Here is a 24,522-nt window from a genome sequence, read left to right as displayed (position 1 = left end):
TCAAAATATAAAAATACTTTATTATGAACTCTTTTCTTATATTAAAGATATAAATATTTAAATAAATAAAAATATTCAGTAAAAATATTTTGCTAACACAACACACAAAGACCCAGAATCTAAATTTTCATATGATTAAATTTAATATAACAAGAAGATGCAGAGAGCACTTTTTCTTCATAAAATGTGTTATTAAATAATCTATATAGATGTTTTAACATTAAACTTTGTAAATAAGCGCTTTTATGATAAAAAATATCCATTCTTTATGGCTGTGAAATTGTGTATAAAACAAAACAGCTGAGTTTTACATTCCATTATAAGCAGGGCCACCACCACCCTCTGGTGTCACCCAATTAATATTTTGACTTGGATCTTTAATGTCACAAGTTTTGCAATGTATACAGTTTTGCGCATTTATTTGTAGACGTTGTCCATCTCCTTCCTCTAATGGCACATACTCGTAGACACCTGGAAAAAAAAAATTTATTACGAGAAAATCATACGTAACAATATAGAATGTTTTGAGTTTTCATAGTTGAAAGAAATAGTTTGATTATCCTAAAGGAGAGAAATAAAAGGTATTTTATCTTAACCTATTAGTACTTAATGTTTTTATAAAGGAACAGTTTCCTCATAGCAAAATCTTGGTGACACGGCGCCAAAATTACATAACATTACAGAGTTCCTGCAGAAAGATTTTTATTCAAGAAACAAAGAAATTTGGGGTTTTTTTTATCTGCAAAATTTTTAGAAATAATTTTTTTCTACAGAACTTTTTTTCTTCTTTCCGCAGAATTATGTTCAAAAAATATCTTTCTCACGTATCTGAGTTTGGGAAAAAAAAAGCTTGTGATTTTTGTTTTCCAACTTTCTTTTGAAAATAAAAGAATGGTTTTAGCTAGAATTTCCTATTGATTTTAAAGTAATTTCCAAATAGCAAAAATTTAAAAATGGTTAACTATACAAATATTTTTTAGAACAGGAGAATATGACTAATAATCAGGGATGAGATTCTTCCGCGGATTTCCGCTTTTTTTCAGATTTTTCCATTTTTTCCGCTAATTTCCGCTGAAATTTTTTTTTGCACAAGTTAAAATATTTTATGAGGAATTTAATTTTCCGCGGAGGGAAATTATTGAAGTTCCTTTTCCTTCCTCTGAAGTTTCTCTAAAAATCATTTCCTTGGGAGAAAACTGGTTGACCTTTATACAGGGATGAGATTTTTTTTGTCTCTCGAATTTCAGCCTTTTTATCAAAAACTCCGATTCTCTAAAAGTTTCGTTTTTTTTAAATAAATATCCCGTTTTTTTTTTAAATTCAGTCATTCAAGTAAAATAATTATATTTATTTACGATTTTCAAAGATAAAACAGAAAATTCAATCTACGCCCTAGCTGCTAACCCTTCCGCATTTTTACTTATTTTAGCTATTTTCTCCGATTTCACTCACAGAAAATAAGATTTTCCGTATTTCTTATCCGTCGGCTGGATAGCTCATATTTTCGTAATTCAGACGTCACTGCTTCTTGTATTCTAGCGTGAAAACAAACAAAAAAAAAGAGGAAAAAAATAGAGGTGGATTTGCGGTGAAAATATTTATTTTGCTCATTCAATTAATCTTGTAAATTTTTATTTATTATCTCTAAACAAAAACAATACAAAAAAGCCTTTTAGAAATCACAAGTCCAGACTCTGCAAATATCTCGATTTTTATTCACGCGATTTTAATATCAATCATCGATTTTCGTATTTACCTGATTTAAAAGTTGCACATTGCAATTCTTATTTACGCTATTTAAATATCGTATATTATGATTCTTACTTACGACATTTAAAAATCCAATATCGTGTTTTGTATTTATGCATTTTTAAAATAGCGATTTTATTATAAAATCTCGATTTTCGTATTTACCTGATTTAAAAGTTGAACGTTGCGATTCTTATTCAGGCGATTTAAATATTGTACATTGCGATTCTTACTTACGAGATTTAAAAAATCAATATCGCGATTTGTATTTACGAGCTTTTAAAGCCCTATGTAGCAATTCGTATTCATGCGAGCTTAAAATCCAATATCGTGATTCGTTTTTGTGGTTGTAATATCGCGCAATTTAAAAATTATGCATCGTCATCAAAAAATTAAAAAATCATGATTTGTATTTTCGCATTTTTTAAATTCGATGTAGAGTTTCATGTTTACGTGATTTAAAAGTCTCATATCGGGATATTTATATTCACATGGTTTACAAGTTAGAAAATCGCACTTTTTTTGTCAAATATTTGTTTATATATATATATATATATTTTATTTTATTTTTTTGGCTTTCCTCTTTTTTACTTTCTGACTACTCTCATCCCTGAATAATATTAGAATATGTATTCTTTTATATTTAAGATTTAAAAAAAAAAATTCTTACATTTATAAATAAAAAAACATATATATACTGTTCTGTTCTATATGTAAGGGTTTTCTTGTAAACAGAATGTGCTTCTGTTACTTTAAATTAGTAACAAATATATATATGAATGTCTCAGAATTATAATATCAGGTATTTGTATTAGAGAGAATTGTTGCAGAAAGCTCGAAAAAATTATGCCACAGAGAACAGTTAATTTTTTCTAAAAAGAAAAAACAAAAACAGCAAAAATCATCACACATTAGTTAAGGATTAGTTTATGTATTTAAAATCTTTGCATAGACCTTTTTTAAAGCCAAAGTGGTAAATAACAGAAAGAAATAGCCACCGAGTATGAGCAAATATGTATTACCACTTTTTTATATAGGCATTTTTTCATATATAGGCCATTTTTCTGGGTAGGCATTATACAGAATTAAAAAATTATAATTATTTTAGATGTGAAACTAATCTTTAAGAGTAGGGAGTTATCTCACCTTGAAAATATGTTAGTTAATTAATCAACTCCAGTTTTTTATTGAACTTTTGTAAAAGTAACATTTTATGAAAACTGGTATATTAAAATTTAAAAAAAAAATTACTCCTACATGTGTGCTTTCAGAAACTATTACGGTCCAATCTTATTGTAAAAGTAACAAACAAAAGTTTGAGCAAACATTTTCTATAAACTTTGATTTCATAAAAATAAATTAAAAATAGTTGTTTTTCTTTTTAATGTTTAATTAGCAATTAAAATAAAATGTTACATTATTTGTCCTAACTACCTATTGTCTAATGTTTTACAATACATTTTGATGAAAATGATTTAACTTTTTGCATAAAATTAAATGTTTTGATGTAAAGCCCACAAACTGTGTATTGTACAGCCATAGTATTGAAAATACCCATTATACTTCAAGTATTTCTATTTCAGTAAAAATAAAAACATCAATCTAAATTTATAATTTTTCAATAATTTGGAAAACTGAAATACATACTGAGCATTCTGGGTAGTTAGGTTACATATAATCTATAAATAAAACTACTGAACGAAACATCTTTTGCATATATTTCAAGCTTACACTTGAACTAAGTTTAAATGATAATAAATTAGTTCTTTAACCATAAGTAAAATTGCCCACAATATGGCATCAAATCTTAATTTAAAACAAGGGTTCCCAAATGGTATTCCGTGGATTCCTAGGTTTCCGTGAATTGGGACTTTTCCTTTTTTTAAACCAGAAATCATTTTTTAAACCTGTAATACATTTGTATCCAACCAATAATCTATAATTTATTTAATATTAAGGTTATTTTTTAAAATTAATTGTGTAAAATTACAATAAAAAATAAATTTTTTAAAAATGTTTTTTCCAATAAGAATATATTTAATAAATTTCCAAGAAAAAAAAAAAAGAATTTACAAATGATTACAACAGTATTTCAACAAAATAAAATAAAAAATTCATGAATAAGAATTGTTTTTCTCTGATAAAAATAATTTGATTGACATTAAATATATTTCTAAGTAAATTTATCGTTTTTTTCCTGTTAGTATATTTACACCTACCAAATTGAAAGTTTTTTTAAAATTTGGGATTCCGCCAAAAGAAGTTCAATTACTTTGGGTTCCGTAGCGAAATGAAATTGGGACTGCTGATTCAAAGAATCAAGTAAAAAATGTACCTGCAGGACAAAATCGTTGTTCTGGACCATCGAATAATTTTAAATTCCTTTCAACAGGAATTGAATCATCTTTTAGAGTTAAGTGTGCAGGTTGATCTTCATGATTAGTGCCTGTCAAAGCAACTGATGAAAGTAGATCAAATGTAACAACATTATCAGGCTTGGGATACTCAATAGGCTGACATTCAGCTGCAGGTTTTAGTTTTCCATGATCAGCACCTGTAACGGTTTTAAAACTTGACTAAATATAACTGTTAAAGTTACATAATTACATTTACTAATTCTATCATTTAAGGATATCAGTCACACAATATTTTTAGATGAGCAATGCAGTTTTATGATAAGATTATTAATTATTGGTTTGTTTTATAATTTTAATGCTCTACAAATGAATGGATAAGCAATGTTTAGATTTTTTTCTTCATCTGTTTGTTGAGTAATTACAACAACAAATAAAAAAAAAAACTAACAGTGGTTAAGAATTAATTAAATAAGCAGACATATTTGAATTCTGTTATTTAATAAATAGGACCCTAACCACAATATAATCGAATTATACAAAAGCTTACACTATCTGTTTATTGGATATATGTATATTATATAAGAGGCTTCATTGGATTTGTTCAATTTTATTTTAATCTCTAGTAATATAATTTTTCATTTGAAGCACATTTTAAATTATATTACTTTACATTCTTGTTTCAAATAGTTTAATCTTATTTTCATTCATGTATTTACTTGATTGAACAAGATTATTTTTTAGTTAGATTTTGAAAAAAAATTGTCGGGTTTCTCTATAAAACTTTGAATAATAGCACTGATTTCTCGTTTTCAAATAAGATTTCACATCACACATATGATGCAAAGTAATTTTATTATATTATATTTTAATAGTACATATTAAAAAAAATATACACTTGTTATTTTGTAGGAAATAAAAAACAATTGAAAATGCTTATCTTGCATTATCAGTGTAACTAATAAATCAATTTTTTCCTTCATCCCTCAAGCTGAGTTTCTGAAATTGTTCCTTCTCCATAAGCGTCAAAAGAAGCCTTATCGAACAAATGGAAAGCGTCAAAAAACAAAATCACACAATAATGCATAATTCTTGAAAAATTATAAAGTAACAACTTAAACTATGTTGGATTAAAAAACAAAAAAGGTGATCGGTGCAATATCTGGTGTTTAAAGTGTCATACACTTATGGACCAATGTTTAGACTATGATACAAGACAAACTTAAAAAAAAATGTCTGAGTCCTATCACGACTTTTTTCCATATTAAAAATAGACAAAATTCATAAATATAATGTCCGGGCGAAACTACATTATTTAAGCAAGTAAAATATGTGCATTATATTGATTTATAATTTGAAAGAAAAAATTTCGTACAGTATTGCATGATATGCAGAATTAAGTTTTATTTAAATTCATTGTATTTTTTTTTACCCTTATTTATAAAATGTTTTTTTAGTTACAAAATAATTTATCTTAAATGATTTTTAAGTTTATAAAAATAGCAATATCTTAAATCAAAATATGATTCATAGTAAAGGAGTACAACTAAATTTATATTTAAAATCTGAAAAGTATGTTTATACCATGATGAGACAATGTCCATGGTTCTTTTCCTCGTCCAAATAGGTAGAAAACTCCAGTGTATAACATAGTACCATAAAATCCTAAAAATGAGTGAAATGATGGACGGATATTTCGCACAGAATGTAGTTCTTTCCATACAGAGCTTTCCTTCAATTTTTTCTCATATTCCACCGGTTCTGGAGCTTTAAGAACAAGTATGAAGTTTTTATTTTTCACATTTTAACAAGTATAACATTTGTTAATTCAAGGCTGAAGTAGGTCAGTAACTTAACAGTTACATAGAAAGCTGCTTAGACCATTGGTTCCTAAATGGTGTTCTGCAGAACTCTAGGGTTCTGTGGACCATACCACTGTGGTCAGTGCAAGCCACGGTATATGAGCCACGGTATTAAGTTCCACGATATCAAGATATGTGCAATCCTGTATACAAACAGTTACAGTCAAATTCAGCCTTGGTTTACTATACATTTCTAACTTTAACATTAACAGAAAACGGTATGGTTATTATCAAGGGTTGAAAAATACTGATTGCCATAGTGCCTGATTATAATAGTTGTGCCCATTATTTTAATATGTTTTAACTTAATAGTGTTCTTTTAGACTTGAAATCATGAACAAAAAGAATTATATTAATTAGGATAACGTTTGCACTGAGATTTGTACTTTGATCTGTTTGTTTTGATTTATAACTGAAAAATGTTTTAACACAAAAAAGAGATATTAGAGTAAACCTAACTTCAATTTCTGAAACTGTGGATGGATTTCATGCTATCGTTAAGTTACGATAAGGAATAGCAAAGTGTAGAGTATGCTTTATTTTTAAATTTTTTGGACGTAGTCCATTTCTTATCAAAAATAGTAGTGCGTTTTTTATAATCCGTTCCCACAAAAATTTTCAAAAAGCATTAAAAATTTGTCACACATATTCAATTAGAAAGTATTAACAATGCACACAAAAATCTCAGTAGTACACCATGTATAACATGTGTTTTAAAAATTGGAGATTTTTAAAACACATGTTATTCATGGTGTACACAGTATATGAAAGCTTTATTTCTTATATCACTTTAAAAAAAGGTCCTTTAAAGACTTAGTAGAACTGTTAGCAAAATACCACCATCTATCCTGGTATATGAGTCGACTTTTCAAACCTCCAAAATTATACAAAAGTCAGGGGGCTGATTTATACACCAGTAATAAAGCCGAATATTTGTTGATTGTAAAATGAGATAGATATGAACATTTCTAAATTAATTTACCCTAATATGTTAGATACAATTAGCTTTTGCATTTTCATTCAAGAATATTTTAAAATATATAATTCTACTTTTTACTTAGATTTTACTTCATCCTTATCTGCTTAGAGCCATAAAAATAAATCTTACTTCTGTTCAAATAATTGAAAATTTCACGATTTTTAAAAATTTTGTAAACTTAATATTTTTTTTTTACATAATTTTAGAAATTTTTAAATTCGGTTCTTCACAACTTTCAAAAAATGCCTTGTGCCACTGGTAGGGTTAGAATTCTGGCAAACAATCATCACCTAAGGCTAATTTTACTGCAGAAAAAGCTTCATTGTAAACTAGAAATAATAAATACAAAACCCAATAGGAATTCATTGAGTATTGCACAGCAACTTGTACAAAAGACAAAAAAAAAAAAAAAAAAAAAAAAAAAAGAGTATCCCATCATCACTCACGAAATCATTGGAGATGATTCAGCAACCATGCATAAATAAGCTGATTGCCCCACTTTACCAATCTTAACCATTAGCGCATGGTGGAATGTGAAAAAGCTCCACAATAATATCAAGGACATTACATTCTGAACAATAGAATGAAATTTAAAACTTAAAACAATTTAGTAGAATACCACCTATTAAAAATAACAAATCAAATTAAATGATTAAAATCTAATGTAAGTTTTATAGTACCAATAGTGTTAGACTTAGTCTCCTCTGCAGTAACAAGATCAAAGACAGTTTCAGCAGCAATCATGGCACTTTTCATAGCATTGTGAGTGCCTTTAATTTTAGGAACATTCATGAAACCAGGACTGCAACCAATTAAACATCCTCCAGGAAATGTTAGTTTCGGTATACTCTAAAAATAAACATATTTTATGAGCTTATTTGTGAAAAGAAAATTGTATTTTAGAACAAAAAAAGTATACTAATTAAAAAATTCACCACCAATAACTATAGTTTATAGACTTAAGGAAAATAGTTCACTATATTAATTTATCATTATTTTAGAACTCACATGAACTAGGAAAAAAAATGAGTGAGAATAAACAAACAAGTTAATAAAACTATACTTGAACATTTCATTAAAAATTCTTAATTTCAGATTACAAAAAAATGCTGTTTTCTTTCTTTAGAAATATAAAATATTTAATAGTCACACAAAAATTTTACGAGAATCAGAAATTATTCCTGATTTATTAATAAATTATGCAAACATTAATAAAAGTTATAGTATGAATAAATTCCAAGAAATATAAGAGGAAAAATATACATGATGATATAAAAACTTCTTTAGTTTTAAAAATTATGAAGGTAATATGGGATGGAAAGATAGACGAATGAAGGCATGTTTCGAGCACCAAAAGCTGTTGACTTTTATTACTATCTTTTGCAGCAATTGAAATTTTACTTTCTTCAGGATTAACTAACAACATTAGAATTTGTTTTACAATGAGTTAATCTTTCATTCTAAATATATAATATTTATGATTTTTTATTTTATTGCTTGAAACACATTAATTTCAGTATCTGCAATTACTATTATTACTTGGAAGAAAAACTAGTAATATTTTAAGCAGAAACTTTTCAAAAAATATTTAAAAAAAGTCATTTTAAAAGAAAATCCTTTATGAAAAAAGAAATTTTTTGTTGAAGGAAAAAAAAGGAGCTCTATATTTAAAAAAAAAATTAAGGAAGAAAAATTTATACAATTTAGAAGATACATACAATACAAAGGTATTTATGGCATTAGAAGCTTTTTTTTTATAAAAAATATCTATAACCTTATGAATTATCTTGAAAATTAATGAATAATCAATCACAAGATTATACTCTAGACTCTTCAATGAATAAACATTTTTCTTTTAAATTTCTTTACCCAATTCCGACATTTCAGGTAAGTAAATATTTGAATCTAAATATTTAATAAAATACAAACATATACTTGAAATTTTATTAAATAATAATTAATTAAATAAATATACTCACTTGAACACCTCCTTCATTTAAAGCTCTAGCACCATAAGCAATCCGTTTACCGCCTTCAAATAAAGGTTTAACGGAAGGATGGAGTTTAAATCTTTGGAATTCTCTGAAAGGATTTAAATATGGATTTTGATAATCCAGACCAATTACAAAACCTACAGACACTAAAGGAGCATCATCATCCAAATGGTATAAGAAAGATCCCCCATATGTATGGCGATCCTGAAAGATCAAGTTATTAATTACAGAAATAATTTCCTTAAAAATTATGACAGTGAGTGAACAGTCAAAATATTAGTTTTACATTTGAATTTATGACGAAAGATTAGAGCAACATAAATATTACAAAATTATATATATATATATATAGAGAGAGAGATAGGAAATTTTAAATAATTTCGCAAATTAGAAAAAAATACATTTTAATTTAAGAAAAACAATCATTTAGAGTTAATACAGATGAATAAATGTTTTCAATAATTTCAGGTACAAGTACATAAGTAAAGAAAACATAAGGAAAAATTTTAAGATTAATAATTAAATTTATAGAAAATTTTAATATATGTCAGTCATAATAGATTAAGAAAAAGAAAATATGAATGATTATTTCAGTTCCAAATACATTAAGCTTTTCTCTAAATTATCCCACATGCATGATATTTAGAATTATTACACAATAGTTTAAAATGAATCAATCTGAAAAACAATAGTACACAGTATAATTTTGAATCATTAAATTTTTTAAAAATAAAAACAGAGATTAAAGAGAAGACATCAAAGGCAAGTTTTGATTCATAAACTGCTTCAGTCCAAAATTTATAAAATTTCTATAACTGAAAAAAGCATAAAGATTATTTGAAAAAAATGAACCAAAATATATGATCAATTAAAGCAAAATTTAAAAAAAAAATTATTTTGCTTCTTCTACTATTGCCATGTAGAAGTAAATAGTAATGAAGTTATTTTTCAAAATAATATAATTTAAATTACCAGAGGCCATCCAACTGTGTGCTCAATTGTCCCAGGTTTGTGTTTCGCAGGTTCAACTTCCCACAATTCTTTTAAGCCTATACCATAAGTTTGAGGTTCACAGTTATCTCTTAAACCAAATTTTTTATAAAGCTGCTTTGCCAAATGACCATGGCAACCTTCTGCAAAAATAGTACATTTCGAATGAAATTCCATACCTCTGGTAAAGGACTCCTAAGAGAAATAAACAAAATGTTGAATTCTATTAGGTGAGTCAATCATTAAAAAAAATATAAGTTTTTAAAAGTACTAAAATAAGCTCTTTTTCAAGAACCAGGGGGCTCACTTTTTGTACCTTATTAAAACTGCTAAAGCAGTTCCCTTAACTCCCTTTTTTTCTCAAGTCTTGTTAAATTCCCATCTTTTATAGTTTATTTTGATTACATTAACTACTTATTATATAATCAAGAGTCATTATGCCCAAACATTACTCGTGTGTCGCAAAGGGGAATTTTTTATTTGCTTGTACACCGCTTTAGCAGTGTGATTTCTTACAACAATGTACTGATTCGGTAAGCTTTTTCATGCTTTTACTTTGCAGTGTTCTTAAAAGATGCTTCTAGTAATCTAGGAAAGATTGGATTATAAAACTATTTCATTGAAAGGTTTTACCTTGGCGTTTTTCAATTAGTTGGGGAATTCAAGAGTTTGTTTTCACTTGATTGGTGTATTACTGTTTGCGAATATTATTTCTTACAAAATTTGCCATGAAATAAAAGAAGAATGGGTGGTAATAAGTGGCTCATAGCTAAGTATAATTCTAATATCTCAATGTTTTAAAACAAACCAAACTAAAGCTGAATTTTGAAAAGAAATAAAAACATAAGTATTGAAGAAAATATGCATTTTCTTTCTTCCATTTATCGCTGTAAAGTGTTCGTTCAAATTCTATTTCATTTTTCAGAAAAAAGCCAACATTAAGTAAAAATGTCTTATTTTCACCATTAAAAATTATCATAAATAAATAAATGCAAAACTAATAACAGTTTTGATTGCTGAATTTAACTTATATAAGCAATATGAATACAAAATTGCTTTTAAAAAAATATGCATATTTTTGATCACAGTATGACAGTAAAATGAAACAGTACCATGGGTAAATGGTACACTCTTTGCTTTTCACCATCCACAAATCAGCGGAACTGCTTGCTCAGATCTTTTTCGATTGCTTCCCCTGCGCTTTTCACTTATCCAGCGATTTAATAGAAAAATAAATGAATAAGCGGTAAACAAATCATAATGTTGTAGTGCATTGAGATTCGTTCGTTAGAAAATACAACTTTACAATTCAATAAATTCAAATAAATTAGAAGTTTAAACAGAATAACCATTGTAGCTATAAAAAAAAATTCCTCTGCTAATAGTTTTTTCTAAACTAAATACGAGGTGAAATAAAAAATCTTCAATTTTGTCATAAAATAACTTAAAAACCAAGTTTCTCTTATTTAAATTATGCTTAGGTCCAGGCCCCCCTTCTTACTACCTCTTGGCAGTCCTTAAAATTGCTGGTGTAGTTATTTTCAGGTCACTTTACTTGCTCATCTCCCCTAAAATTAAATTTAAAACAACATACAATTGCTAAAAAATGCAATTTTTTTTTTTTTAATTACACGTATGTGGTTAAATAACAAAGCAAAAAATTCAAATTAAAAAAGTGTTATTTCCATTTTTTTTTCATTATTTCAACTTTCCTTAGCATTAAATAACTTTAAATTACTAAACACAACTTAGAAAATTAAAAAGATTGCAAAAGTTAAGAATAAAAAATTAAGATTTAAATCAAAAAATTTAAAAGAGCCTACAAAAGTACTCTAATAATTTTAACTAAAAGAAACAAAAAAGAAACTAAAAGAAAACAAAATTTTAAACACACACATGTTTAAACATTGAAATTATAAAGTTTTAAACTGAAAAGTAATTCCTTGTAAATAAATAAAAGCATTGAAAAGAGGAGGAAAAAATATAGTCTGGTGTCCTACATGTCACATGAGTGAGAAGGCACAGAATGAATGGAAGAATTCTGAATATTAGTTTACATTAACATCAAGTAACCTTAATTGAAACAATCCCAATTTTTTTATGTTAAGGAGAACATTTAGTTTATTTCTGTCCAAAGGATAGAAAAAATAAGCATTTATCTCTTTTATATTAGATAGCATCAAAATTTCAAAAAAGGGCACGCGTTTTCTAACTTCATTTACAAGAGAAAATGTTTGCAGAATATTATAATTTTATAACTAATAGTTCTTCATTTACATTGAAAATATCTGAAAAATATCAATATAAACTATTTAATAAAAACTATTTCAAAATTTAAACAAAGTGAGTTACTCATTTACAGAGGTAAAAATAGGTGGGAAAAAAAATAATTGTGCTAATATCTAGTTTTTGCTTAACTGAATTATGCGACTCAAAAAAGAAATCTTAAAGCTTTGACATAAAATAACTCAAGTAATAACTGCATCAATAACATTTTGATATCAGATAGTTTTTAAAAATTATCCAGAAATGTGTAAAATCTAATAGTTTTTTTTAGCTATGAGAGTGAGAAACACAGTCATCAAAAATTTTCTAAAGAAGAGATGAGGAAGGTAATATTTTGTTACAATATAGATATAAACACTTAATTGTAGAATTGAGGTAAATTTGGTGAGCAAATCACTTGAACATTAATATTCAAATGATCAGAGTGGAAAAGCGAATTTCCCAACATCACATGAAGTGAAATCAATGGCAACTAAACTAAACAATGACAAAGTGTGCATTGTATCAAAGCAAAACTCTTGAATATTAATGAGCTTAAACTAAATAAAGGTAACCATAAATATAGATAATGGAATAAAAGCCACTTGAATAAGTGGAAGGAGTACCATTTGCCTATTATACAATGTGGTTTTAAAAAAAATCATGGGCAAAATAAAAGAGCAAAACAAGCACATCAAAAGTAACACAGAAACATGGGTTCATAAATGCACTCTGTATCCTGTAGATGAGGTTGCAAATTAAATATAATACATAAGGACAATAAACAAAAAAATCATTTTATATCACTAAATTTTTACTATATTTTTACATACAGCTGATTTATGACAAATACTAAAGCAGGAGATGATCAAAATTTTTACAAGACAAAGCATGGGCATCAGAATGGGTGTGAGATATATCTGGTCTAATTGAGTAGTTTTTACTAGATTTTTGAGGCAGCAGGATGGATTTGAGATTTACTGGTTTAATTGAGAAATTTTTACCAGATTTTTGGGGCAGCAGGATGGGTTTGGGGTACCTATATCTGGTTTGATTGATAAAGTGTGCCATTTAATGTATATTTCCAGTTGCTTGGCTAAAACTTTGAATATAACTACAAGTATTATTTCATGAATCATTCATGGTCTGCATGTTCATTAGTAAAAATTCTGTATATTATTTTTTTATTAGTAAAATTTTCGTATTTAGTTACATAAATGAAAACTAAGACAATTTCATATAAGTACATTTTCAGCCAATAATTAAATAACTTAAGCTGAAAATCAGAACATATTAGTATGGAATTTAAGAAATGAGAAAATTGTAATGGTTTTTAAAAAGTAATCATTAAGTAGGACATCACAAAGAATTCATTAAGCATAATATAAGATAAAATAAAATTTTATGTAAATAAAATATATTTTGCACAAAAAATAAAACAACTACATGGTAATTTTAAGGAACTTGTAACAGCAAAGAAAATACATAACCTTTTAGTAAAAAAAAAAAAAATTATCAAGATATATTTTACTTAAAATTTTTACAAATTTTTTTTTGCTAAATAATAAGTCTTTTAAATTGGTTTTTATAATGATTCAATCTCCTATTTTTTTTAAAAATGAAAATGTGCAAACATAAAATATAAAATTAATTGTTTTGAACATTCTCAAAATTAAAAAGAATTATAAAGTAGAGTAATAAGAATCAAATACTTTTCAGAAATTATATTTAAATTTTACAACATTCCAAATATTCTTGAATGAGGATAATATATTTAATTCAACAAAGATTACATATTAAGTATTTAAGAAACATTTTACCTTGGGAGAACCATCTTTTGCTATACCAGCATCATTTGTTGCAATACCTTTAACACTTCCATCTTCATGATATAAGATCTAAAAAGAAGATAAATAAATAGTGATGTGGCATCAAATGTTTACCAGAAATGAATTAAAAAAACAATTAATATTAAGAATAAAGAGGATTACTGATTTTAGTGGAGTTTAAAAAATTAGTTACACTAATTTTAAATATCTAAAAGAGAGAGAGAAAACTAATGCATTAGCACAATTTGTTTATTGCAACGGTTTTGGTTTAACTATTAAGTAAACAATAGCTATAATTTATCATAATCAAAAATATAATATCTAGAATAAATATTTTAGCTGGTAGTTGCATTCATTCTCAAAAGGATGAATACAATTTAAATTCTAACCTGTACTATGTGGGTATTACTCAATATTCAAAAATAAGAGGGTACCAATGCCACCAAGGGTAAAAAAAAAAATTTAAAAAAAAGCAATAACACTCAGTTAAGTTGGTGAAACAGAAATGGTTGGCTAAAATGTGATGTGACCAACATTACAACCTGATTGTAAATGATTAACACATTTTAAATTCTTAGTATTAAATAATTAGATCATACAATATGAAATTCAAAGGGATATGTGTATATGGTATTCAGAAAATGTTAATTATTTCTAAAATCATTAATTTCATATAACAGCAAAACAATAAAATAAATTTTACAATAAATTGAACTGTTGATATGCTTAGCATGTTAATATATATATACATATTGTAAAATATATCTATTGTACTAAACAAATCATACCTAATTTCAAAACATCTAAAAATAATTTTTCAGTTCCTTTTATGGTCAGACATGTTGCATAAAAATAAATAAAGAACATTGCAAAAAAATTGGTTCAAGTATAAAAATGCAGTTTGTAATGAATTAGTCTTACCATCTATTGTTATCAAAATGATTGTATTATTAGTGCTATTTTAGAAGTCTATCAGTTAAGATTAAGACATATTAAAAATTAATGATCGTACAAGAAGTAAAACTTACTTCACTAGCAGCAAAACCAGGATAAACATCTACTTCATGCTCTTCTGCTTTTTGTGCAAGCCATTGCACTACATTTCCTAACCTTACAATGTAATTTCCATGGTTATACATTGGTAAACCTTTAAAAAAACAAAGAGAGAACTGTTTTTAAGTCTCATACTTGATGCAAAAAACTAGCCTGATCTTGCAAGAAGACAAAAATAATTTAAAATGAATAGTATGACATCATAGTATGATTCAAGTCAAAGACTTTAATTTACCTTTAAATATTGGAATAGATATCCTGTTTGTTTTTGTGAGGAAAGCAAATTTATCTGAGGTAACTGGAGTTCTCTTGAAACCCTGAAAAATTCAAGATAACTATGTTTTAATTATGTTCTTATTTTGACAGTAAGAAAAATAAGGTATAATGTACCAATTTAGGTAATAACTGCATTCTGCATGAAATACTGCAATTACTCTTTTTAAGACTATAAGCATGTCTATAGTTTAAAGAATTTAAAGAGTGGTAAAAGTTTCAAAAAAGTTTTTTTAACTTTTAGAAATATTAAAACAATGTATTGACACTAGGAGCATAAATATATAAATTTTTGTGAAATTTAAGAGCTCTTTGCCACACAGAAGTGTATGAAATATACATTGGTTAATTCCCTCTTTAAAATAACCTCTTGTATGCCAGTTTAAGTCTTAAATATATCCCATCAAGTTGGGATCTATAAAAGAGTGTAAAATTACAAACTATAACATCATACATTATACCAATTTTGTAAAGGAAAATTAACTTTAACTAACACTTTCATCTTCTTTCCAGTTTGGCAATAACTCATCCAAAGCTTGTGTTTCAATACAGGCCCCTGATAAAGTATGATTACCTAATTTAAAAATAAATAAATTATAAAATGAAATAATAATTATCATAGATAAATAAATGAACTAAAGAATTTATGCAAAAAATGTAATTTAGTTTCAGCCAAAAATCAAATCAAAAATACTTAAAACAAATATTAACCAAATATAAGCCATACAATTAAACAACTCAAATACACTTTACTTTGTCAAATCTGTTTAAAGATTTTTTTTAAGACCGTGGTGTGCAAAGACCTTTGGATAGCTGGGGCAAAATACTTCTTCAAAATTTAAGTTAAATGCCAATGAAACGAGGGCCAATTTTCTTTTACGAACTGTAAGTGACAAAATACTCTAAGATAAGAAAAAAACTTAATATATCTCCAAGAAAATAATCTTAACTTTTTTTTCTCTCAAATTCAAAGATTTAAATTGTAATGATCTAGAACTTTATTATTAAATTTATCTTACAGAGAAAAAAAAACATTTTAATCCTCATAAAATATTTTTCTGGAATCAAATATTTACTTGTTAAAAAAATTAATTTAATAATAAAATTAAAAGCTTTGTGACCTTAGTCGTCGATTGGGTAGTTCCTTTACCACCCTTTCATCACTACATTATGGTTTGACTATTCCATACAAAAATATGTATTTTTAACTATACCTCATAAATTTTTATATCAGTGATAGAAAAACTATAGACTAAGAGATGAGCTTAGTGATACACAAGATATATGGAAAAATTAAAATTTTATAAATCATACTAGCAACCCAGGTAAAATTATTCTATGTAAAACATGTAAGCTTATTTTTGTTTTGTTGTATAGTTATTTATAAAAATAAATCTACTATTAATTTATGAGTTTTTCAACATCATAATGATTCTTAGCATTACTCATTTTGTAGAGATTACAAAAACTAATAACTTTTTCTGGCTTACATATATTATAATAAAAAGCAAAAACACCAATGTATGCACAAATTTAAAATTTTTTATTTTTAACAAATGCAAAAAAAAAAAAAATCTCTACATAATTTTACATTAAAAGTTTTACATTTACATGAAGAAAAAAAAAATTCAAACCTAGACGATAAAAATTATACAAAATAAAATGTTCAAGTATGAAAATAAAACATTAAAATCGTGAAACACAACTGTAAACTTTTATAACTAAATAAACATGTTTTTTTTTTACCAATTGCAGATGCTTTTTCAATGACACACACACTGAGTTCTTTATCTTTGGCTTTAGATAATTGTTTCAGTCTTATTGCAGCAGATAGTCCAGCAGGACCACCACCAACTATTACAACATCTGTTTCACAGCTCTCTCTTTCCATTGGGACATCTTGAAGAGAGAAAAAAAAAATCTTACACAAAACAAATGAACATATATTTTAGGCAGACTTTTTAGACAATATGAATTACAAATACTATGTCACCATGGTATTTTTTTTTAGGATGCTCAAAGCCATCATTTATACATAAATCTCCACATTTTATGGTTTATATCAGGAGTATAAACTAAATTTTAAAGGTTTTTGTGTGAAGAAACATACAATGATGTGCATTAAAAGTGTTTCCCCAATCATCAATTGTCAGTTAAGGAGGTCATGGTTTTCTCGATTATGGGATTGTCATTTCTTAAGAACGCAAAAAAAAAAAAAAAAAAAAAGTTCTTTTATATTTATTCATGCATTTGAAGAAAATTGCTACTTTAAAAAGTAACTTATCTTAGAGGCAGAGATAGTATGTGTATTTTTCAAAAGAAGAAGTCTGGTTATTTTTGATCAATGTTACTAGTCATCAAACCAATTTTTGACAAGTTCATATTAATAAGATATTCAGGAGAAACATATAATTTGACACAAAATCAGATGAAAAATTTGATAAAAAACAGTGAAATACAAAAAACATTTCTGTAATAGGTTTCACCAACTAAAAATTATCCAACTTTTATGAAAGGTGCAATATTCTAACTACATTATTTTGATGAACTAAAAAACCTATCCTATTTAACCCATCTTTTTCACCTTCCTTCACCTCTCTAACAAGTTTCTTACTTACATAATATTTTCCACTGGCAGTATTAACATGGTTATTTTAATACAGTTAAATTCAGTCTCACAACTAACCTAAAAAATGCTTTGCTTGAACTAGGACACATTATAAAAGGGAAGATTTTTTGCATTAGTACTAGTATCAAAGTATTCACTGACTTTTGAGAACAAGTTGGCTGTAGCAAACAAGAAACTTAAGAAGAAAAAATAATTCCAGAATTGGACAAATTTGACAAGTGGAACTTGTAAATAGCTCCCAGCTCTATCTTAAAATATATACTACATACATATATATTTCAGAAATTACAACAGCCCAACAGTTTCATGTAGTTCAAAAGGGTTACAATATTGAAATATCACTTTATAAAAAATAAAATACATGAAAACACTGTAAGAATCAAATAAAAATTATAAGGTACATTCAAACAATATTCGAAATTCACATATTTTTGGCTTATAAATTATCTAAATTAACAACTTTTTAAAAAATATGAACTCTCTAATAATTTGATTCTCAACTCTATTTTTTTCAACAACAAAAAAAAATTATATATATTTTCAATTATTGCTAAAGAACTTAGTTAATGTTTCTACATTTAATTGCCAAATGTATCTACATTGTCAAATTTTGTCAGTCTCACAAGCCACAGTCTAAAATTGGAGTTTCGCAACATTTAGCATTTCTCACAGGTACATTGTTCAAACTGGACAGTGACATAATAGAAACACAAAATGACATTACTAAAGGGGGTGATGAAGGATATAACTATGAATGTGAATATCTCCTTGAAAAGTATCTTCCATTCTTTATGTATCACTATCACAAATTTTACTTACCTTTCCAACGAGGATCTGTTTCTCTAGGGATGACAGTATAATGGGTGGTAATTTTTGGAAATGATTTTGCTGAATATAAACGCCTTTGTAGGAACACTCTGGCACACTTATCTAAAGTAGATTAAGAAAGCATTAAATACAGATATGACATAATGCTAAAAATAATGAACAATATATATAAAGCCTGAAAACGTCAAAATTTTTAGGTATTTTTTATATTGGTGGCAAACTTCTTTAATTAAATTTTTTAAATAAAGTAATAAATTTTTTATTTGTTTTTTACTACTGCTTGCACTGTACTTATATAACTCATTCTCTTATTCAATCAAACATGTGTGAAATGCTTAAATTAGTTACTGTTGTTATATTTCTTTCATAAGGAAGAATTATGTAACATAAAAATGAATAACATGCTAAAGGTCATCATTTTACGAAATGAATGTATAGCAATACTGATTTTCAAAAAAAATCTATTAATAAAAAAAATTTCAGATAAAGATAACAGATTTGAATTTGTGGCACATTTTGTAAATGAAATGGATTATATTGTTTCAAATCAGTTTCATAGAGAACGACGAACTTATTGGATATCATCCTCACCATACTTGTCTTTAAATATAACAAAACGATTTAATCAAAAAATTTAAAGAAAATTTTAATCAGACATTTGAATCTTTTACAGATAAGATATTCAATCAATACGAAACAGCAATATTTAAAAGTTTATTATGTAAAAATATATAATTATTAAAAGCATAAAATAATTTTAATTCAAAGTTCTTAACAATATTTCTTTGCTTTCAAAATCAATTATAGATTTAGCAAAATCTCACCCAACATGATTGAAGTTTTTAGCAAGACTGCTGTATTGAAAAGCAGACTGCTATGTTATCCCAAAAGCAGGCCCAAAAGTAAACAACGAAAAATATCAACAAAACAAGGAAACTTCATTCTGACGCGGTTATGCGTATGTGACTGTTTATATGCTTATTTATGAACTATGTTATTTATATCATTAAATTTTTGTGCATTATATTAATGTTTCGAAACTTTTTTTTGAAATCAATCAGTCTGATTCATTTATATTTTGCTGCAGTTAAATTTGAATTACTATATTCGTGGTTTATCGTAATTACTATAACCGTAACTTTCACAATCTAAATAAACAAAATTTCATCATTGATCGGCGCGAAATTAAGTTAGACTATTCACGTATGTTTTTATAATTGTGCCAATTTAATGAGAAATATATATTGTATAATAGTTTAAATTTCTATTTTTAAGTATGGAACTTCAAGAAATTTTGGACTCTGTACCGTTTCACGAACTGCTGCAAACGATTCAAAAGAAAGCTAGAACAGGTAACAAAGAAGTTAGCAGTTATATTAGAGGTATTTTACAAGGCTACTCGGATATTTCTGATGAAAGTGAGAAACGTCGATTTGAAACTTTCAAATGTGCTCTATCAATTCTTCAAATAACTGATGTATCTAATAGTTTAGTCTCAGATATTGTTAGTAATTTACTAATAAAAATCGATACCTTCCATACATCCTATCTTGTAAAGTTGGCTGAATTTCTTATAGATTACGCCAAAACAGCTTCTGACTCTAATTCTAAATGGTTAGAAATACTTGCTAAAGTATTGTCATGTTTATACGTACGAGATACGATTGTTCATCAGGGTGCAGACATGTCTGGTAAAGAATTAAGAAAAGATATTCTATCATCTTTGCTCTCTGAAAATCTAGATATTCCAATCATGATTCAGCTAACTTCAGTACTCAAAGATATTGAACTCTCTGATGATGAATTAAAACTTGTGTCAGAAAAATTACTGCAACTTTTGCCTACAGTTGAACTCAATAACTTGCCTTCTTTTGTATATCAGCTTTTACTATTTTCTTCTAAAGGAAATCGACAACAAATTTTTCAAAATGTCTCATCCTACTTCATTAAAAAAGACGATGAACTGATTCATAAATCTGACGACGAACGTAATAGTGAGGATTTAATTGATAATGACGATGAGGTAGTTTACCGCCAAACTGAGGGTACAGTAATCCTCATGATATCTGATAGTTCAAAGCATGACCAAACTATTTGCAAAGAGTTTTGTGCTTTGTTGAAGAAAATTCAACATCAAACTGGAATTATGTTTTTGCCATTCATTTTTGCATGCTCATTATCTTTGTCTAAGAGTGTATCTGGCAAAGATGAAATATTTGACGTATTAAAAAAATCTTTATTGTCAGCATATGATTTAAAAAAGAAGAAGAAAATATCTCACTGGCTGCGAGAAATGGTTCCAAATAATGTTGACATGTTGGCACTGATCAAAGAAACCATAAAGTGTGGCCGTTATGGTTGGGATCATATTTGTCAAGGTCTGGTTAAATTTGGCTTTTCAGTGATTGATACATTTGGGCCACGATATGTGTTAGGGGGAACAGCAGTAAAAACGGATTCTGAGGAAGGATGTGCTTTAGGGAGTCATATTTTAAGAGACACTTTTAAAAATTATCGTATTGTTAGGTTGGAAATTCTGGATCAAATTCTGAACAGAATTATTACAAAGTCTCAGAAACCTGTTAAACATTACATAGATATTTTATCCCAAATTGTTCAAAGTGATCCTTTATTTCTTCTTGAAATTCTTCCCAAATTAGTTGAGATTTTAGATTTTATCCATCTTGTACCACATTCCAATGCCATTGACATTCTTTCAGCGCTTGCCCCGTTGCTGAGAATAAGTGCACCTTTGAAAGACACTTTAATGCTCGTTTTAAGGAAAGCTTTATTTCATAGAGATGTTAGTGCCAGAAAAGTAGCTGTAAGTGGCTATTTGATGATTCTGAAAAAGTTAACTTCTATCGGTAGAGTATCTCTGAGCCAAAGCCAGACATCTTTCAGTAGTCAAGCTTCTTCTGCATCAATGATATCAACTCAAGTTAAAGCTGATGTTTATGTTAGTGCTGGTAATCCAACCTCTAAAACAATGTGCCTTGAAATTATGGGTCTATTGAAAAGAATTTTAATGCAGCAAGGTACTGTACGTCAGTTATTATATGAAAACTTATATGATGTCACACTGCAAAATAAATCCTTGAAAGACATTGTGCTTGAACTCTTATTGGGACAAATAGAAAAATACTATGATAAATCTGACGGTGCTACCCTGCCATTGCATTTCAACTTGTGTCTTCAAGATCAACAAGGAACTCTTATTCTAGAAGAACCTTTAGCCCATCTTCTTTGTGTAATACACTTAATTTTGTATGAAGCTGGAGATGTTTCTGAAATTGATGAAGAAGATTATGATCAAAGTGCTCAAAAAATGTTGTATGACTTGTTTCAAAACTTGTTGAAAAAATTGCCTGATGTAGATGTAACGGATCTCAATGTTAATGCAAAAGATCCTGATGAATCAAACAGCACAAGTTTAAAATCGAGTCTTATATTAAATTGTTACGAAACATTAATGGAATACTCTCTAATGCTAAATAAAGAGTATGATTCTGAACTCTGTGAGGAGTTTGTGAAACTTTTTGATAAATACAATGAAATACTACAATTATTAAATACAAAGAAACAAAAGAAGCCCAAAGCAAAGATTGTTAATGTAACTTCTCCAATGCATGTTACTATTAGATTTTTTGCAAGGGCTCTAGAGGGTATTTTTACTGATGGTATTTTTAAACATCAAGACGGCTTAAATGTTTTGAGGAATAATTCTGCATTTGTTCTATATATTGTTACAGTTTGTAATCAAAAGTTATCAAAATCTGCAGACACTGGTTTCATTGATAATTTCTCTAATGCATTACCAAACTATTTTTCTTATTTATCATCCATAGCAAAGGTCTATTTTAAGGTTTACATGGAAGGCTTGAATAGTGATTTTCCAAAAGCTCATTACCCAACTCTGGAGTTAGAAAAACTACCTTTAACTTTTGCTGAAGGGCTGGCATCAATTTTCACTTATGTTACTTCTTTCAAACTAAAGAATGCTGGTAAATTCATAGTAAATCTTTGCAATCAAGACTCCCTTTCATCTAGTCAAGGAATTAAATTTGTATTGAAATCCATTCAGAAGACTATTGTCAAATTATTAGCTGATACTGAAAATGATATTAGTGTCAAGGAAATTGTGCCTTTATTATCCATAATTAAGACTTTGTATGATTCATTTTCGAATGAATTTACAAGTGACATTTACAAATGGCTAAAACAACTTTGTTCTCAACAGACATTTCAAAACTTATCAATTTCTAAGTCTGTTATCTTTTTGTCTCTTAGCCTTGCTCATCATCAATCGACTGACTTAACTTTCTTTCAAGAAGTTGCTTTTGATATACATTACAACATGGAGGACATTGATCCAGATGAGAATGTTGTAGGATCACCTAAATTTAGTATAATTACTCAAGAAGTAGCACGAAACATTGTGCCTAACTTAATATACAATTTAGATTTAGTTATGGATGAAATTGAATGTTTAATTAACTATACAAAAGCAAATACATCAATACCACCAGAACTGATATCTGTTGTTAAAGATGCTGATAAGTTCACTTTGGAACAAGGACTTTGTTCTCGGCTTTCTGATTTTATTCTGGTGTTGCATGAAATGGTGCAAACTAGTGTCCCTCCAGATAATGTTGCTAATAATGTTTTGAAATTAGTGGCCAGATTTTATAAATCTCTTTCCTCTCTCGCAAAATATTACCTTATGCTTCACACTAAATCTAAATCTGTTCAATTGCATTCTGCTTTTGAAAAATTGGTGAAATTATCCCACACAAAGCTAACAACATTTGTTTATAGTTTTATTACTTATCTTCAGGTTGTTTCAGAAGGAGATAGTGGTGCCAAGAAAAAAGCCAACTCTGCTGCTACCTCAAAAGCAATGAGAGAAATAAAAACCATTCCAACATTAGTTTTTGCTATTGAATCTTACGAAAAAGAACTTATTCTCCTTTCCAAAAAATTCAATAAAAGTTTAGTAAACCATATGAAACTTAGCACAGCTCGAGATTTTCGTATCAATGCATCTGCGATTGCATCTGTTCTTCAACAGCAAGATGAATCAACCATGTCTTCTATTGCATCTAGTCATCATGAAACAGTTAATCAGTCTGAAGTTGAAGCAGAGGCTAATGAACAATCTGATGAACATGTTACAAATGATATTGAAGAATCTCATCAAAATCAGTCTAATGATGAGTCTGTTCATAATGAATCTGATTCTTCAGTGCAGAATGAACAAATGGAAGAGGAAACTAACAATTCATCAGCAGTAAATAGAAATGCATCTCTCCGACCCAAACAAAATGTTGCCAAGAAAGATAAGCCTAGAAAAGCTCTAAGAAGAAATGTTTCACTCAGCTTAAGTCGACATGCTACTAACAATGATAAATCTACTCTTGATGCAAGTAAAACTTCAAAAGTATCTGGAGTAAAGAGAAAACCAGAAGAACCAATAGAAGAAGAAGCAAATGATTCATCTTTCGGAAGGGGAAAAACGCCACTCCAACCTAATCAAAATGCCAAAAAAGATAAACCTAAAAGCCATTTAAAAAGAGATACTTCACTCAGATCAAGTCGAAAGGATAATAATAATGAGGAATCTACACTTGATGCAAACAAAAATTCAAAAGTATTAGGTGTAAAGAGAAAGCGCCTTGGTGTTAGAGCCACTGCAAAGAGACTAGAATAAATGATAA

At 27.5% G+C, this 24,522-nt stretch overlaps 2 protein-coding genes across 2 annotated transcripts; one reads left to right on the top strand and one right to left on the bottom strand.

Annotated features, from left to right (window-relative positions):
- Positions 1–19,910, bottom strand: Etf-QO (electron transfer flavoprotein-ubiquinone oxidoreductase). Its single transcript, XM_016070693.4, has 13 exons — positions 19,630–19,910; positions 18,797–18,907; positions 17,095–17,247; positions 15,843–15,922; positions 15,311–15,392; positions 15,051–15,169; positions 14,014–14,091; positions 9,911–10,123; positions 8,924–9,142; positions 7,625–7,793; positions 5,688–5,870; positions 4,085–4,303; positions 1–471 (listed from the first exon to the last, which is right to left on the bottom strand). Exons 1-13 carry the CDS (start codon positions 19,634–19,636, stop codon positions 308–310), a joined length of 1,797 nt encoding a protein of 598 aa, XP_015926179.3. The 5' UTR covers positions 19,637–19,910; the 3' UTR covers positions 1–307.
- Positions 19,752–24,522, top strand: FANCI (Fanconi anemia complementation group I). The gene has a single exon (XM_016070691.4). The coding sequence runs from the start codon at positions 20,082–20,084 to the stop codon at positions 24,513–24,515; it is 4,434 nt and encodes a 1,477-aa protein (XP_015926177.3). The 5' UTR covers positions 19,752–20,081; the 3' UTR covers positions 24,516–24,522.

The sequence above is a fragment of the Parasteatoda tepidariorum genome, chromosome 2 (genome assembly GCF_982258835.1).
Source record: "Parasteatoda tepidariorum strain Cologne lab strain chromosome 2, Ptep-v5.0, whole genome shotgun sequence".
In the NCBI taxonomy this organism is placed as follows: domain Eukaryota; kingdom Metazoa; phylum Arthropoda; class Arachnida; order Araneae; family Theridiidae; genus Parasteatoda; species Parasteatoda tepidariorum.
The sequence above is the reverse complement of the archived record's forward strand: the minus strand, read 5'-3'. Positions and strand labels throughout refer to the sequence as shown.